The 18,450-nt window shown below is 47.0% G+C and overlaps 1 protein-coding gene across 1 annotated transcript in view; it reads right to left on the bottom strand.

Moving 5' to 3' along the window:
* Nucleotides 1-18,222, bottom strand: part of LTN1 (listerin E3 ubiquitin protein ligase 1) — a 1,629,727-nt gene extending 1,611,505 nt beyond the window's left edge. Inside the window, exon 1 of the mRNA XM_069636371.1 lies at nt 18,066-18,222. Within this exon, the coding sequence (XP_069492472.1) occupies nt 18,066-18,107 (42 nt within the window). The 5' untranslated portion in view covers nt 18,108-18,222. The remainder of the gene's footprint in view (nt 1-18,065) is intronic.
* Between the last annotated feature and the right edge of the window lie 228 nt (nt 18,223-18,450).

The raw sequence follows: 18,450 nt of genomic DNA, 5'->3' as shown, positions 1-18,450 counted from the left end.
TTTTGCTAGACATTTATCAACCATATTGTGACATATGTGATTTGCTTCGGTCATTGTTTACTGGCCACACTGGGGCAATGCTTTACCTGGTTATGTACACAATGAGACCATTGAGGCTGATGGGAGTATTGGCCAGCACAAATGTTTAGATGAGTGCCTGTTTGCATGTGGAAAATGACAGATGTTTCCTGTGATGTCAATGTGACGAAAAATAGATCAGCCAACTATTACTGTATTCTTGTACCTTGCATGTATTGCATTGAGTGGCACATGTGTACTTAGTCACAGTATGCTGCATTTTTCATGTCATCATGTCCATCTCACATGGATGGGTGACAGTACTCAATCACCGACATATGGCTGTACTTGTCAAATGTACCATGGCTATGCTAAATGCCATCTGTGTGCTGCCATGTGTCATGTATGTGTATTGGACATGCCACTCACAGGCCAATGTGTGATGGCGGTGCTACCCAGCATGCAGCAAATGTGTTGCTCTCCCATATTGGTGTCATCAGTGTCTGCCTTTTGCCTCCCCTTACTACTCAGTGACTGTGCAGGCATGGGAGGGTTATAGTCATGTGGGACATGTGTGAATCATGTACTGGTTCTGTAGCTTGACAGGCATATTTGTGTGCTATGGTGCTAATGCCTGTTTCCATTTTTTCTCTTTCATGTTTTTGCAAGGGATGACGCACTTGATGCTGTTGAGGTTGAGGAGATGGTGCAGACCCAGGAGGAATCCCAGGCACGACCGGGCACCAGCGGGGGACGTGGTGTGGTGGTGGGTGAGAACCCAATCCTCCTGCAGACCATACATTCCAGGGGTGTCTCTGGGTGCACCTCCCCAGACCTCCATTCAGGTGCTGATTCGGATGATGAGACCTATGTGCCGTCACAGGTAAGTGTTTCTGGCAGGGATTCTGTTCTGTCCAACCCACCTGCACCAGGGGTAGATCCCTCTATGGGGATGTCAGTGTTGGTAGAGGCGCCTTTGTCGGTTACGGATGCAGGATCACACTCCACAGCATCTGATCTTGTTCCTGGGCCAGCAGATCAGAGGGGGAATGCAGTCCTGCAGCCTCAGGCGGTGCCAGCACAGCAAGGTGCACATCGCCATACGCCACCAGGCAATAGCATATGGGAGAACTCCATGTACGCTATGGCAACCCAACAGGCAGCATCCGTTGAAATTATGGCTCAGGCAATGGAGAGGGTGGCCACTTCCATTATCCCCCCTGAAAGGCAGATGGAGCAACTACAGTAGGCAACAGACTCCACTTGCCAATCACACAGGGAAGACATGTTGGCGTCCAACAGGGACCGACGGGCGGCACTGGAGACTCTGCGCCAATCCATCTCAATAGAGTCCCAGGCCCACAGGGAAGCCCCGAGTGAAGAACTCCATAACCTCAGGCAGACTCTTCTTGAGCTTGAGACTTCCGCTAATTTTAGGGCAGAACAGTGGCTGGAGCACCTCACAAGTACACTCTCAGCTGAGATGTGGGCAACTCGGGAGGAGAACCAGGCATCACGTCAGGTGTTGCATGGGGATCTCCGCACTATAATCCTCCAGAACGAGACCTTCCACACCCGCATGCTTGCTGCCATGGAGGACCATACCAGGGATTTGCGTGGGCTGCCTCCCATAGCACCACCACCTCCTGATGCTGCAGCAGAGGGTCATGAGAGCGACGGCAGCAGTTCTCCCACATTGGCATAGCCGTGCAGGCCATGAGCCCATGGAGGTGTTCCCCCCCCCCCCCCCCCCCAACATCCACACAGGTGGCTGTTGGTGCGCACCCTGTCCCCTGACCTCCTGGGTAGCCCCCCCCCCACCCCCCACATGGGCATTTTTGAATTTTGATTTTTTTTAAAAAATGTTGTCAGTGTGTTGCCAGTGTGGCTCCCATGGGCATCCACTGTATTCCGGCTGGGCAATGCTTGGGTTCATGAGACACACACCCCTCCTGCTTCCCGTTTCCATGGGCTTGCAAAGGGTGTGACCAAGTGACAGTGATGTACACAGTGACGTTGGGCTCCCATGAGCTGTGTGGGCAGTCTGTAGTCAATACTGTGTATACATTCCTTGTGTATATTGTTGTATTGTACACTGCATGGTGTATTAATGTACGATTTTGCTTCCATGTCTCCCTCTGAATTTGCAGGTTCATTCCTCATGTCTTCACAAGGCCGTCTACTTTGGAGATGGAGTTCATGTTGTATGCAGTACACAGACCAGTTTTGAAGGCTGCAAGACTACAGTTTGAAGGGGGTGATGTGGTGGCATATTCAGGTTGTATGACTACGAATACTTTAACTTAGTACTGTCATGTTTTAGAAATGTTTGAACTTGTCTAGATGCATTGTTTAGTTGGTAAGTATTTGGTCATGTGTGTTGTAGTTGGAGCATATTGTGTGTGTCCAGTTTCCATTAGGGACACTGTACTTTGTGACACTTGTGTCAGGTTTTTGGGATTGCTTAGTTTGCTCTCACATAGCATGACATGCCATGGTGTGTTGGGTGGCAGTGCTGGGGAGGGGTTGGGTGACATGACACTGTTCTCATGTTGTATTTTGCAAGGGGGTCATGCATTTAGCAGCATATGTGTATTTTGATGACACAGCATTGGTGGTGTTTCTGTAGGTAGGGATGCACACATTGTGACAAGGTGACCAATCTCAGGATGGTATGGTTGTGACAGTTGACTGTCCCTCATGTCATCATCATTGATTGTCAGCTGGTATGTGGCAGGGCTGTGTGCACTCCACAGGGGTGCGATTCTAAGTGAAGTAATTAGCCACCAGCTGTGTTCGGGCTGCCTCACCCGTGCCCTTTCCCCTCCCATGCGCAGCGGGCGTGCATGTGGTTGGGGATGTGGGGGCACCACCATGTCCACCGGCAGGCCCCGGCGTGTTGCAACGTTGTGCAGGACACATGCTGCCACTATGATCCTGCACACTACTGGGGGAGCGTATAACAGCTGCCCACCAGAACGGTCAAGGGAGCGAAAGCGTGACTTGAGCACTGCGAATGAGCGCTCCACTATGCCCCGGGTTGCAATATGGGCTGTGTTGTATCTTACCTCGGGTGGCGTGGTGGGGTTCCGAATTGGCGTCATCATGTGGGTGCTCAGAGGGTAGGCACTGTCCCCTGGGGAGGTGGTGATGGGTATCATTAGTGGGGTTGTGACATTACTCAGTATCTGGCATACATGCATGTGCTTTGGCATTTATACTCACCAAGCAGCCATGTATCGCCATGCCGCCCAGCTTCTAGGTCCCGGTTTAGGATTGACATTCTGTAAATGAAACTGTCGTGGGTGGACCCTGGATAGTTGGCATATACTGAGGTGACGATTCCCTTGGCATCACATACTACCTGCACGTTGATGGAATGCCAGTGCTTGCGGTTTCTATAGATGTGCTCTGATGGCCTGGGGGGACATAGGGCCAAATGGGTGCAATCAATGGCACCTAGGACTTTGGGGAATTGTGCCACCCCGTAGAAATCCTGGACGACAGCCTGCCTTTCTGCAGGTGTTCTGGGCAGGTATATGTGCCTGCGCACTGATGGGCGAGCAGTCACGATGGCCAAGACCTGGTGTAGGCAGCGTTACTGTGTGGCCTGTGACACCCCCCCCCCCCACTATGGCACTTGTCCGCTGAAATGATCCAGTGGCCAAAAAGTGCAGTACATTGAGGACCTTCTCCAGGGGGCTGAGTGCTTGGGAGCAGAGGGTGGGTGATGCGAGGTCCTCCTCCCACTCACTGACCAGGTCGAGTATTATGTGAGGTGGAAACCTGTACCACCCATACACTTGGTCATCAGGCATGCCAAAAAGGCTGGTTCTGGGTGTGAAAATTCTGGGCCCGACTATCCTCCTCCTCCTCCTGCGGTATCCCACGACCACTGCTGCTAGGAACGGTATGTTCATCCTGGCGTCTGAGCTTGCTTGTTTGCGCGCACTTTTATGCTGCGCGGGTCCACGTACGCCTGCTTCCTGCTGGCGTACGTGTTTCCGGATTAGTGCGTCTTTTTTGGCGCATGCGTGTGGGCGTTCCGCGCATTTGCCTCCTGTACTTCTCCGCCCACCCCAGATTTACACGTACCCCGCTCGCCCAGGCACAATTGCGTGTGAAACTTCCCACGCACCCACGAAATACACGCCATTGTTGACACAGCGGGTGTCCGTGTTTGTGTCGTACCCCTTTGCACGTCATTTGTCCTAGAGGGCCACAGTATGGGAAATTCATCAGAGCTGTATATACGTGCTTTTTGATAGCACACATTTTTTTAATGCGCAGGGACACTTCCGCCTGCCTTCGTGTGGCGGACATGTGTTGATGTACATAGTTGACTTTTGGTTTGTGTCATGGAATCGCCATTTCACTGCTGGCGGGTGGGGGTACAGGGGGACATGAGTGGGGGCCTGCTGACAGGTGCCCCTGACTGCTGGGGGGTGGGGGTGCAAGGGGACATGAGTGGGGGCCTGCTGGCAGGTGCCCCTGACTGCTGGGGGGTGGGGGTGCAGGGGGACATGAGTCGTTGATCATATTGCAAGGTGACATGTGCCTTGGCTGGGGGGCATGCCCATGGTGGATGGGCTGCCTGCGGGACATGACCAGGGGTGCAGGGTAGTCCCCTGTGGTGTGGGCTGCCTGCAGGGGTCGTGGAGGGGGTAGAGGGGACACCTGGGGGGACCTACACTGCCAATTCACGTGTAGGACTCCCCGCGCACCCCCGAAATACACGTTCCCCGCTCTGACAGCAGAATTGCGTGTGAAACTTCACGCGAACCCCTGAAATACACGTACCCCGCTCGCCCAAGGCCTATCGCGTGTGAAACTTCACACGAACCCCTGAAATACACGTACCCCGCTCGCCCAAGGCCCATCGCGTATGAAACTTCCCACGCACCCCCGAAATACACGCACATGCTATTTTTCACACAGCGGGTGTCAGTGTTTGTCGCATACCCGTTTGCACGTCATTTGTCCTAGAGGGCCACAGTATGGGACATTCATCATGGCTGTATATGCGTCCTTTTTGTTAGCGCACATTTTGGCGCACATTTCTTTCATGCGCAGGGACACTACCGCCTGCCTTCGTGTGGCGGACGTCTTTAGGCCTGTGCGCGTCTTTGCCCGTGAGCTGGTTTGCCCTATTCGATTCCATGAATACGTGTTGTAGGCGAAAGTGTGGGCGTTCTGCGCACTTGCCTCCTGTACTTCCCCCGTGATGCCCACATTTTCACGCGTTGTTCCCCATTCCGCGTGTTACACCTACTTTTGTTGTGTGCGCTTTCGCTGTGCGCTTAGCGCACGCGGTTTGAAGACGTGTGCGCCAGCGTGCGCCACGCAGTATTTTGGCACACATTCTGGAATTTCCTCACGCACGGACTTCCATGAATCGCTGTGCGCGGGTTTCGCTGCGATTTTTGTACTGGCACTGTGATTCGCACGTTTTCGCCGAAAATTTCAGCGCACATTATTTCCATGAATCGACCCGTAAACATATTTGGTCAATTATGCGTAATATTACCAGTTCAAAGGATACTTTGAATCAGAATATTGTACCGGCAAACTCATGGGTTGCTTATATAACAGAAAAGTTTTCTATTCCGCCTCGTTTCAGATCCAATGCGTCTGTGTTGAATTCCTTTGTGAAATGGGACTCTTTGAATTGGTCCGAAACCGACATTACATGGGCAATTAAGAAATTATCATTGTCTAATGCACCAGGCCCAGATGGCATACCAGCTTGTATGTATAAAGCTGATCCAACTGTATGGGCACCCATACTCAAAATTAAATTTGATGTGATTCTGAAAACCGGAGCAATGGGGTACGTCAATAATCGTACCTATTTACAAGAAAGGTAACGCATTAGACCCCCATAACTACAGACCCATTTCACTTATTGACACAAGCGCAAAGATCTTTGGGAGTTTACTACTGTACGACTTTGAAAAGTTTGTTATAAATAATAGCATACTTGCGAAATCGCAAATAGGATTAAGAAAGGAGATGGGCACCTCGTTGAATGCAACATTGATGTCCCATATTATTGTGAGTACAAAAAAATAAAGGAGCCTATCCAATATACATAGCAAGCATGGATATATCTTGTGCTTTTGACTGTGTGATAAGGAAACTATTATGGTTTAAATTACTCAAATTGGGAATTCCTCCAGAAATAATATATTGGTTAACAATGTTGCACTCCAACACTGCATATATGGTAAAGCTGACAAGAGAAGGAGCTATAACTGAAGCTATTAAAACCTATATTGGCCTAAAACAGGGCTGTAACCTTGCAGCAATGCTTTTTAATCTCTATATTTGCGATTTGGAACAGATATGGAATGAACTGGGGATGTACCCGGTAAGACTTGGAACAATAAGATTACACTGGCTAGCGTTTGCTGACGACCTGCTCATAATGGACACCACCCCATCTGGTCTTCAGGCGAAATTGCTAGCATTTTGATCCGGCATGCCGGTAGGAAAATCAATTTGAAAATCAAATATCGTTCAGGCGATCTTGAAGTGCAAATACAACCGGAAATTTGCTACCTTGGATACCAATTAAGCAGCAACTCTTCCATAGCAATCTGGAAAGAAAGGCCTAACACAAAACCATTATATTAAAAAAAGACAGTCACAAGGGTGGTAATGCAAACTAAATCACACTCTTTAAATAGTCAAATGAAGATAATTTTTAAAAGATATTGCCAATTCTCCCTTATCCCCTTTTGCGACTTCTTAACAATGAAAGTGCAAGCCACGCACATCGACATTCTTGACCTGTGTCCTTTTGATTTAAGCGACTTCTTGGACTCCTTGCAAGGTCGATTAATCAAAAGTGCCTTGAACATGGCAATGTCAATTCCGAATTGCGCGATCAGGCACTAGTTTAGTCTCATCTCTTTATCCTGCAGAGTAGTATGGCATATGCTATCAAACTATGCAAAATTCTTAAATCCACCGAAAAATTGCTTATATAAAGATCTTCAAAATGCAATGGTAAACAACTAACTGGATACAATTAAGAGGTTTGAAACTAGGATGAATGCGATATTAGACATACTTAGTGTAACGCATAATGATCTATGCATTCGACCTGCCTTTGTCAAAAAGAAACTGTTCAAGGATGACTGGATTCGCACAATAGAGCAACTAAACTTTTACTCAACGTACTCGGAGTACGCAAAATATTTGAGGAAACGTCTACCATGCATTCCATATGTTGCCATATTTCCCTGTTCTGTTATCAGAGGCTTGTATATGCACTTTAAAATGAATCAATTCCACACCAAGGAACGCTGTCAGCATTGGTCTGGTATGTCATTATGTATTTTATCAATGCAATGCAGATTTCCCCACTGCCAAGAAGCAAACGAAACATTAAAACACTTGGTCTCGGAATGCTGTCATTTTACAAGATCACCTACATTTTACTAGCAAAAATGTATTAATATTGAATTTGTGGATTGTACTGAAGTATTATGGAATAGACTTATGTACGGTGTTCATAACCCATTGATTTTAGCATTAGGACATTTTTTAAAGATAGTAGAACGAGAACTATTAGTTTTGAAATTCAAGATGAAATTGTCTAATATTGTTGTACGCCACCGTCTTTTAATAGTGTACAATAGATACCAGATTACAACTGATAATTGTGAAACTTGATAAGATGCAAAGTTGTTTAATAAGATTTTAATTAGAATTGTTTAAATGAGAATGTTAATATATGAAATGTGAAAATGAATATTTTTTTGTACAGGTTTAACCAAAAACACATTTAAAAAAAAAACAAAAAAAGGTTCAATGCGGTGGGCACATATGATGAGCCATACCCCATGTTGCAGGGCAGCTATTCACAGAAGAAAGAAAGCAGGTAATGACGACAGTTAGGTAGCTACAATAGAAAGTGCTCAGATAGATCAAGTAAACACAATGTGGTAGCCTCACCCCATGTTGCAGGGAGGCTAACACAGCAAGGTGCAGAAAGTCCAAAAAAACACAATGTGGAAGCCTCACCCCATGCTGCAGGGCGGCTAATGTCACAAGGTGCAGAAGGTCCATTAAAAACACAATGTACAAGGCAAAAGACATCAGCAAACTAGCCATGCTCTTGCTGCTTGACCTCTCAGCAGCTTTCGACCTCGTCCACCACCAGATCCTCACTGAACATCTGGCCTCAGCAGATGCCTTCTCGAGTGAGGCGTCCGCCTGGGTACAATCCTTCCTCTCCAACCAGACCACTAGGGTTTTCTCACCATCAGCTTCAGCGCACCCCATCCCCATCCACTGTGGTGTCGCGCAAGGCTCGTGCACATCACCAACAACACCTTTACTAAGCTCCTGTTCGACCACCTTGACAACCTGGGGGGGGTCACATACACAAATGACAGCCAGGTTCTCATCACGTTGTCAGGATGCTACGAAGAGGACTCCAAACTGATCAACGACCTCCACCTGGAGATCAAGGCGTGGATGGCTGAACACGGCTTATGCCTCAACAACGAGAAAACTGAGCTGCTTCTCGTCGGACCACAACCACGCCTAAACAAGCTTGACCCTTGTTACGCATCCATCAACTTAGATGGTAACCTGATCAAAGTGGCCAAGAATATCAAAACCTTAGGGGGTCTTCCTGGACTCCACTATGTCATTCAAAAAGCAAGTAAATGCCCTAGCCTCCTCCACGGCCTACACTAATAAGCTCATCAATTCTTGCAAAGCATTCCTCTCACCTACTAGCTTCATCACCTTGGCCAAGGCACTAGTGCTCTAAAAAATCGACTACTGCAACACACTTTTCTTGGGCACTTCGAAGCGTAACTTGAACAAACACCAGGTTCTGCAGAATAATGCCCTTACAGCAGCACGGAGTACCCCGCGGCACACTCACATCTCTACCTTCAGACAGAATGCACACTGGCTCCCAGTACGAGACAGAATCGCCATTAGATCACTGGTCATCATTCATAAATGTCTCTCAAATGACGCTCCCAAGTATCTGGCAGACAGATTTAACAAACGGTCATATCAAGAATAGATTATTTCTGGGTATCATTAAACTTGATGGGGAAGGTCAAGGAGGTGGAAGTGGGTCCTATGGGTATAAACAGACCATAGGATACTCATAATGCAGCTTGATTTGGGTTTCTTGAGAAAGAGATTATGGGGCTGGAAATACCCTGACTATCTACTATGGGACCCAGTAATTTTGGGAGAGATGGGATGCATTTAAGGCTACAATGCGGAGCGAAAGTATAGCTGCCAACGCACAAAAACGAAAGCAGATGGTAGACCCGGAATCCCAGCTAGAATTGGAGGTGGAGGAAGCAAGGGGAAGGGTGGTTGAGACTCCCAGTAGACGCAATCATAGGGATTATAGAAGGGCAGTGGGCCAACTACATCTATTGAGAAGTAAAAAAGCAGAAGGAGCCCTCTTATCAGTGAGGCAGACATTTTATGCTAAGGCCAACAGAACTGGCACCCTGTTGGCGCGACTTCTTTGAGGGGCAGAGTCGAGAAACACGATCACAGCCCTACTTACAGGGAAGGGGGATAGAGTTACCCGCCTTGAGGATCTTCAAGAAACCATGACAGAGCACTATGAATCTCTTTACAGATCCCAAAACCCCCATGAACAACATCAAGAGAAGTTTTTAGACACAGTCCAGTTACCAAGGGTTGGGAAGGAGGCCCAAGACATTTTGAATCAGGACATAACGGAAGACAAGGTTCAGGGGGTGATAGGGAAATTGCCATGGGGCAAGGCTCCCGGCCGCCTTTTATAAGCGGTTTGCCGGGTCACTGGTGTCACACCTAACCCACCTCTACAATACTTTCAGAGCAGCTGGGGGAAATAACCCCTTCCATGAAAGAGGGTAAAATCTCCTTGATTCGGAAGCTGGGGAAAGACCCCCTGGAAAGATCCTCATACAGGCCGATAACCCTTATTAACGTCGACATGAAGATCTACACTAAGATATTGGCGAACCGACTAGAGGGGCTTCTTCCTGATCTAATCCATCAGGATCAATCCGGCTTCATCAAGGGCAGACAATACTAGGAGAATAGCACATTTATTGGAAAAGGTGGGGAAAACAAGCACTCCCGCCGCCCTTATTTCACTTGACGCTGAGAAAGCATTGGACCGTGTGGAGTGGTCGTTCCTTTTCAGGGTTATGGAACGCATGGGACTGGGAGGGGCCTTTTTACAAATGGTCAAAGCTAACTACACTGGACCATGAGCAAGGGTGACGGTCAATAGGGTGGCATCCAGATTATTCTATATGCAAAGAGGTACAAAGCAGGGCTGTCCCCTATCTCCTTTATTATTTGCTATATATATGGAACCTCTACTTCAAGCCATCCGGGAGTCAGGGGATATCCGGGGAATCCCATTTGGGGGTATCCAGCATAAAGTAGCAGCTTTCGCAGACGATATGCTGCTTACTCTCACGGCCCCATCCCAATCTTGTAGAGCTAGTAGATTGCTGCTCGAGAGATTTGGGGAAGTCTCGGGATTGCACATCAACATGGGCAAATCTGAACTGATGGACCTGGGTCTGGGGAATGAGGAGCGGGAAGAGCTTAGGAGGTCCTCTTCCTTCGCATGGTGGCTGGCCAGGGGGAATCGTGTACTTAGGGGTGAGAATAACCCTGATGCTCCCCGGGTGGTTTTCAGCCAACTACCACCCGCTAATGAAAAGCATTAGAAAAGAACTTCAAAGGTGGCGAAATCTCCACGTTTCCTGGGTAGGGAGAATAGCGGCTATAAAGATGATAATTCTGCCTCGCCTCTTGTACTTGTTCCAGGCTGTTCCTCAGAGGGTACCTGAGTGCTTCTTCAAGGAGCTACAAACCTTAACGAATAACTTCATATGGGAGGGTAGGACAGCCAGGGTCAGTAGACGGCTACTTACAGCCCCAAGGAAAGAGGGTGGAGAGGCCCTACCTGATTTTAGGCAGCATTATGAGGCTACGCAACTGAGGGTCATAAGGGAGTGGCTCCAACAAGGAGGAGAGAAGCACTGGGTGAAAATGGATAGGGAGGTAACTAAGCCCGACCTAGATGTGGTGTTATGGCTTCCAAAACGCCTCAGACCTAACCATATGTACATGAGTTCCATTACTAAATTAATGGTGGATAACTGGGATAGATTAACCAGGCAAAGAGGCATCACTACCTTTCCGTCCCCGTTTACACCAATATTCGGAAAAGGGGATTTCACACCGGGCTGGAGGGGGGGTCTTTAGGAAATGGAAGGAAGGGGGTGTAGGAGGATGCAGGATATGTTTATTGGGAAGGATATCAGCTCCTTCCTCAAATGTAAAAGGGATTTTGCCCTGGGGGAGGAGGAAAGATTGCGGTACTACCAACTGCGTCACTGGTTGATGCACCCAGAGAATAGAGGGGCGGCTACTAGAGACCCTACCAAGTTCGAAAAATTCTTAATGTCTAACGATGGCTCAAAAGGCTTAATCTTGCAGCTGTATGGGATTCTAGAGGAGGCTAAACCGAAGCAAAGTTGGGCATTTATGGGTAAATGGGAAAAGATACTGGGAAGAGGAATAGAGAAGAAGGAATGTGAGAGGTTATGGAGAATAGTCCCGAAAGTAGCAAGAGCATCCCAGACTCAGGAGGCTTGGTATAAACTTAGATACGGTTGGCACTACACTCCAGCCCACCTACACAGGTTATACCCTGGGAAATCAAAGGACTGTTGGAAAGGGTGTGGAGCGGTGGGGACTGCTGAGTATATCTGGTGGGAATGCCCTCGAATAGTGCCCTTCTGGGAGGAAATTTGGAAGGTTCAACAACAGGCTTTTTGCCCAGGGGAGACAAGGCCCCCGGAGCGGATCTTGTTGGGCATTCAGCACGAAGACATGGAATGTGCTTCAGGCGCTAGGGAAAGAGCACAGGTGATGCTTATCCTGACTGGTACGATACTGATCGCCCAGAACTGGATAAGCTCAACAGTCCCAACATTTCAGGACTGGCTCCAGAAGGTCTGGGAGATGGTTGCGGTGGAATGGGCAACGTATGCTATGAACAAGGCATTACAGAGCTTTGCAAGCGAGTGGGGCGAAGTATTGGCCTTTCTTAGAGATGATTTTAGGATCGGGTGGCGCCCGCAGCATCTCAGACTGTTGGACCTTTCGTGAGCAAAGGGGGGGGGGGGGGATTGTCAACTCGCTGGAGAATTATGGAACACTGGGGTGTGGCCTGTTTGTTTTTCTGGGTGAGGGTAGGGGGGGGATTGTTAGGGATGTTTATGTTATAAAAATGCTAATAAAAAGAGGTTTTAAAAAAAAAAACAAACGGTCATCGGTCAGACCAACCAGAACAAGATACTCACATTGCCTTAACATTCCTAAATTCACTCTAAAAGAACCAGGAGGGTCAAGCTTCCCGGTTTTAGCAGCTAAACAATGGAATACTATACCGCTCAACCTTAGAAATGAACCCTCGTTCTGGACCTTCAGAGCAAAAACTAAATCTTGGCTCGCCAACAATAAATGCTCTACTGCTTGACTATTCATCCTACCGTGCTTGTAATGCTCCCCATCCTGTCTGTCTATTGCGACCACTATGTAACCTGGTCAACTGCACTTATATCTACTGTCTTGTATAATTCTGAAAATGCATGTAACGTGTTGAAACTCGCTTTAAGTCTCTGGCGCACAGTTACCTCGGGGTTCGGCGTGCGGTATAAATGAAGAAACTAAACTAATGTGAAAGCCCCGCCCCATGTTGTATGGCGGCTAATTATCAGTCATTTCTCCCCCTGTCAAAACAACACGTCAGATAGCTATTATTTGCAGCAGCTTACTAGCCGCTTCCCATCATGGCCCATAAGTTCCTTCAGTAACTTTGGGAAGAGCAGAGTTCCAAACACAGCATAACATGCACAACTGCACTCCCTACCAAACAGATGCATCAGATATCACTGGTACAACCATCCCCAAACCAACAGGTCTGCATGAATAAGGACCAAAAGGTTCCTCTCTTTCTCGCCGCTTTCCTAGAAGTAGAGATTTCCAAATGAATGGGCTCGAAATTCACACCAGAGATATTACGATCACCACAGATAATTATGTAATTACACCTGCGAATGTATTCAACAAAGCCTTTTGTGTAATTCCAGCTGGATTCCAGTATACGTTAGGATAGTAATTTGAGTCCCATGGGAGTTCAATCGCTTGAACAAATGGGTTAGGGTGATCCCAGATACTAGCAGAGGTATTTAAGCCACTGTGGAGGCCTACTAGCAAGCCCACAGTATGAAGGCCCACAAAGCCCTTCCGCAAAGGATTGAGGAATAATGAGTAACCATCACTGAGTTTTTGTTTTTTTTTTAAAGCCAAGATTCTTGCAAAGCAAATATGTCATGAGACATAAGGTTAAAAAACAGGCCCTGAAATAAATGTTAGAGCCCTCTCGTATTCCAAGACATTAAGTGGAGGGGTCTGCTTGTAAGAGAATTAGATTTAGGCTCTGAGATACGTTTGCAGGGCTCTGGCCAGAAATGACCAACTGTCAGGTTCAGCACCTGATCTACGATCACCCTTTCTCAGTTGAATTGTCCTTTTAGAAGCACTGTCATTAGAACCCGTAATTTGAAGACATGTGTTTCTCTTTAAAAAAATGATTAGGTTTAGTTAAGGGATCATTGGGACTTGGAGAAGAATACAACTTGGTTTCCATGGAGTACTCTCAGGGATCGTATCCACAGGTTAAGTAAATACTCTGCGGCTTGAAGAAGTAGCTGAGCGATCAATTTAGAGTCAGTATGCAGTACGACAATCAAAAACATGGTTGTTCATAAATTCGGCTTGAACAATATCTTTGAACTAATCCATTTTAAAAACTGAACTGAATTAAATAGTGACAGGACATTTGATCGATTCAGAATGTTATGACCCTTAGTTATAGGCAATCTTTCTAGCAAAATTTGCTTCACCCCAGTTTCACACGCACAAAAGGAGTTCTCGTAGAAAGCTAAGCTCTTTTTGCGGGGGGGGGCGATTAGCTGTAGATGTGGCTCCTCCCCTTCGTTCCTCCAATATAATGAGTCGGGTGTCCTCAACCAGTATCATGAGAGGGTGGCCCAATTAACGATGGAGCTCTCTGCAAGGAATTGGCTTTCGATAAGGCTCCCAATCTTCATTCTTCCAGGGTGGTGAACTGGGTGTTTTCATCAAAATGATCTGAAGGATCAAGTTTTGTTTATTCCAGGGCAAGTCATCACTAGTTGCTTAGCAATAGCCACGTTGCTTCATTGACCACCTCGGTCGGGATAGCTGACAAACCAGTGATTTGGAGGCAGGGGGGCTTCGTCTAAAGAATAGGTTGAAATATATTGAGCAAGCAGTCCAATATTGCTTCTTGAGCAACCTCTGAGACATCCCCTGCCCCCTGCCGACTTGAGATCTTCCAAGTGCATAATTTCCTTCAGCACATCCAGTCGCTTACCGAGCTGGGGATTGCGGTTCCTTTTCTTCTTTTTACCCACTTTCATCATTTTGGTAGTATTCGATGAGCACTCAACCTCCTCAGTCGGAAAGGTACGGTTAAGCAAAGATTTGTGCGAGCCATTGTTACTATTGTATCTCACCAACTTCTTGTTTTTACACTTTTTTACTGGCAGTATTGCAGGATTTCACTATCTTTTTTCACTTCTCTGATAGAAGATTGCATAGTTCATAGCACCTGTTAGTGGTACTTCTGGGATAGAAATTGATTGATTTTGCAATGTGAGAAGGATAGATGCATTGATAGAATGAGGCTCAGAGTCCCTGTTTATAGTGCAATCCCAATCGCCCTTTTTGTGTCACAAACAACTATTAACGGGCTTGATGTTAAAGAGCCCCCCTGCCGCCAAACCCTGGTTGGAATAATACCTGTTGAGAATGATGAGATACTAGTGCCTTATCAAGTTTCTCTCGATTCTGGACGGCTGTTATGAAACCCTCCAAGAAAGAGATCTTAGACTTTGTAATGGCTATTATAGCTCTGTGCTAAATCAGGTAGCCGTTGACATTTTCATAAAGCCATACCTGCGAGTTCAAGACATGGTTCACAGCAAAAATATTAGTGGCACCTAGTGGGGTATTCAATTCTAATCCAGCATAGCTGGGGCAAACAGTGATGGTAAATTAATAGACACGTGTGACTTCCCCTCTGAATTATAAGTGATCTTAGACGAGGATTCAAGAGAGCGAAACTTGACTGGGGCTGGGATTAGGTTTGCAATTCTTCACAATTGGGGGATAAATCATGCATCACGTTAGTAATGCATGAAGGTTCAAAAGACTATCTGTCGCCAAAAAAAACGTGATTTTGGCATTTGAAGGAGTTGTCAAGATACCTTACGTTGGTGGTTTCAAAGTTCCATCGCTAACATGGCATGAACTTGGCTGTTTAACGGTGTCCTCTTCCTCATCCAATCTCTTCTTTATTCTACTGGCATTACGTTCTGTAACCAGTGCCGAGATACCCACGGGTTATGTGCGCTCAGTTAACTGTTCCTGTTCTATATGGGTGGTTCTTCCACTGCTGGATCTGTGAAGCACCTGCTGAGCATGTTCTTTGTGACAGTCATTTGGACTGCTGAGACCGATGATGATCCAGTTATATGCGAGTGTAACTTGCACTGCTGTGGTGAGGCTCTTAATTTACCTCTTCAGCGTGGGGGTGATTGCACTGCTCCACCCCCATGCAGTTCCTTCTCCATGCAAGTGAAACATGCACTGTTGTGACCCACAAGGTATCAGTTCGAAGTGTGGTAATCTTGCATTGATCTACTGAGATCCATGGTATACCCAGAGTTGGAAATTGAAAACATTAGCTGGGGGAACCCTCTCCTCCTTGGCAGGTCTGAGGGGAGGAGGGGCTAGGTCTTGAAATACAGTATTTCTTCAAAGAACCCATAGGGATTGAGTAAGAAACCCTTTTTTCACCGAATAACAGAAGTTGGACTCTGCAGTTTTGACTGCTCACAATACTCATCCTAACAAAATAAATGTTTGTAAATTGCAGGACATATATACCAGTTTGGACCGCTGCAACAAGTAAGATTGGCTTTGGATGTTTCTGTATTTAGTTTCCTGTGCCAGATTTTCTGAAAGCCATCTGCTTGTTGAAACGCAGGTTGCTTGTGCATGCAGTAACTCTGCGTCAGAACAGATCTGTCTAGGAGTGACCTGCACTAGGCCCCGGGCCTGGGGACAGGGCAGTGCTCCGGCAAAGGCAAGTTTTGCCAGAGCACCACTCCGTCTTGTTCCAACCCATTTCCTGTGCTGGGTATACCTTTTCTATATTGGGAGTGGAGTGTGCACTACTGAAGGCTTTGTTACATTGTTTTTTTATGAGATGAGCTTCTACTGCAGACACACATTTGTGATCTGTTCTGTGTGGGAATCTTCTACCCTTGCTTTACACCTTGCACTGACACCCTCCACCTGTTCTACGTGATTAAAGCTTACATTGGGGTTGTCCTGATTTCACCTTTTCTGCGTGCGTGGGGAAAGCCTACACTATTCCTCCTCAAGTTGTATTGTATTGGTCATTTATATAGTGCCCTTTCCCCATTTGCATGGCCTCAATGTGCTTTGTGGTTGGAACGCCCTCGGTGACCGCAGTCCATGTGTAGGAGGTTCGAAGAATTTAAATTAAAGATGCTTGTGTGCATTTTTGCAGGGTTAGGACTTATGTGGGCTGGCTGGGATCCAGTAAACAGCCCAGAGGTCAGGCATGTGGGTGGGTGCTGTTGGTGGTTTAGGGTAGAGTTCTAGTGCTGGAGATTCAATGTGTGCCTAGCTAGACCAAATTTTGTTTTGTTGGTCATCGCTGTTTACAAGTGGCAGCAGTGTTGAGGTATGTCATTTTCTTGCTCCAGTGTGATTCACTATTCGTGGTCTCCCTGGAACGAAAGTCTGGGGACCTGCTCTACGTGAGCGAAGCATTAAAAAGCTTATATTCCTATTGTAACCTTTCTTTACATGCAAGGGAAACTCAGAGTGTTAGTGCTCATTTGTTCCATTTGTGAGAGGTGTTTGTGCCACTGCACCATGTGCTTTTTCTGTTTATTGTGAGAGAAACCTGCTTGTATGTAACACTGCCGCATGATCATGATTTTCATACAGTTTTAACTCTTTGCACGTGTCTGGATGTCACATACTTTTTACTCTCTTGGAAAGGAGAAAACTAATTTTTACTCCCTCCAAATCACATTTACTCTCCAAGTTTAAAATAGGGAGTAAAATATTCCCACCTCAAAATCTTATCTGGAGCACTGGAAGTACAGATAATATCTTTTGTCCAGCATTCATGGATCTCTGCGATTGACTTCCAGTGTTGAATGCAGAGGATATCTGGGAAATGGGGGGAGTTTTGTCCAATGGCAGGCATTACAGAGTTTACTCTACACCCACCTCGCAATCTATGAGGTTTCTAATGACCTATAGGTTAGGCACACGTCCACCACGTCACTTAAAATCTCTGCGGGGCATAAACCAGTTGAACAGACTAGAGATGAATGTCTTGGTGTGCCTAAGAGTAATGCAAACTAGAGCCCTACTTTGAGTGTACAATCCCGGTCTCCAGGCTGTGGTAATTCAGGGTGTCTTTAAAGGATTAAGACGTCTAGTGTCAGAGAGTGTTCCAGGGATGAGGACTATACATCCCTATTCAGATCCAAAAGGTTCTTTATGGGATCTTTTATACAGTGCCACTGCCACAGAGTAAAGAACGTGACGTACACTCCCACCAAATGGTCTGAGTTAACGGCTCAAGGGCAGCAGCGAGACAGAATACACAACAATTAAGCATGTTAGTACATCAATGCCCGTGCCTGGGGTTAGCATCTCCAAGGACACTGCTGCGTGCCACCATCATAAACAAACAACCTCTAGTTTCCCAGAAGACTAGGTTTAAGGGGGCTCGTCACATGCTACTTTCTTAAGAGGTTGTCCCACTACTGCTCTTTATCCTCCCCTGGTCAGTAACGTGTCAAGGACTGTGCTCGCTCACTCACCCGCACGTTGCCTTTGGTACGCTGCTTGTTCTTTCCCCCCATCTTCTCCTGGAAATGGACTGCACGGGCTGACAAGCAGAATCACACAGAGTCCGGCAACAACTTTCGTGCTCGATGAGATCGGCACGCAGACCAAGAAACTTCTGCCTGTCGTGACGTCGTGCGAAAACAGACGACTCTCCAGCAGCTTGTGCGCACAACGCGTTCCCTGCGAGCTGTCAACCGACATGGAAATGGGACTACAGCTAGGCAAACTAGCCGCACGCTGGTCACAGCTGTCAGTCTCATGACCTGACCTGCATTAGATGGCCCTCTCCCTACTTTCTTTACGACCGACTAAGGGGGTAATTCATGGATCATTTGTGCCGAAAAAAACGGGATTTGT

The sequence above is a fragment of the Ambystoma mexicanum genome, chromosome 7p, assembly GCF_040938575.1.
Source record: "Ambystoma mexicanum isolate Mex_15411 chromosome 7p, UKY_AmexF1_1, whole genome shotgun sequence".
In the NCBI taxonomy this organism is placed as follows: Eukaryota; Metazoa; Chordata; class Amphibia; order Caudata; family Ambystomatidae; genus Ambystoma; species Ambystoma mexicanum.
The sequence above is the reverse complement of the archived record's forward strand: the minus strand, read 5'-3'. Positions and strand labels throughout refer to the sequence as shown.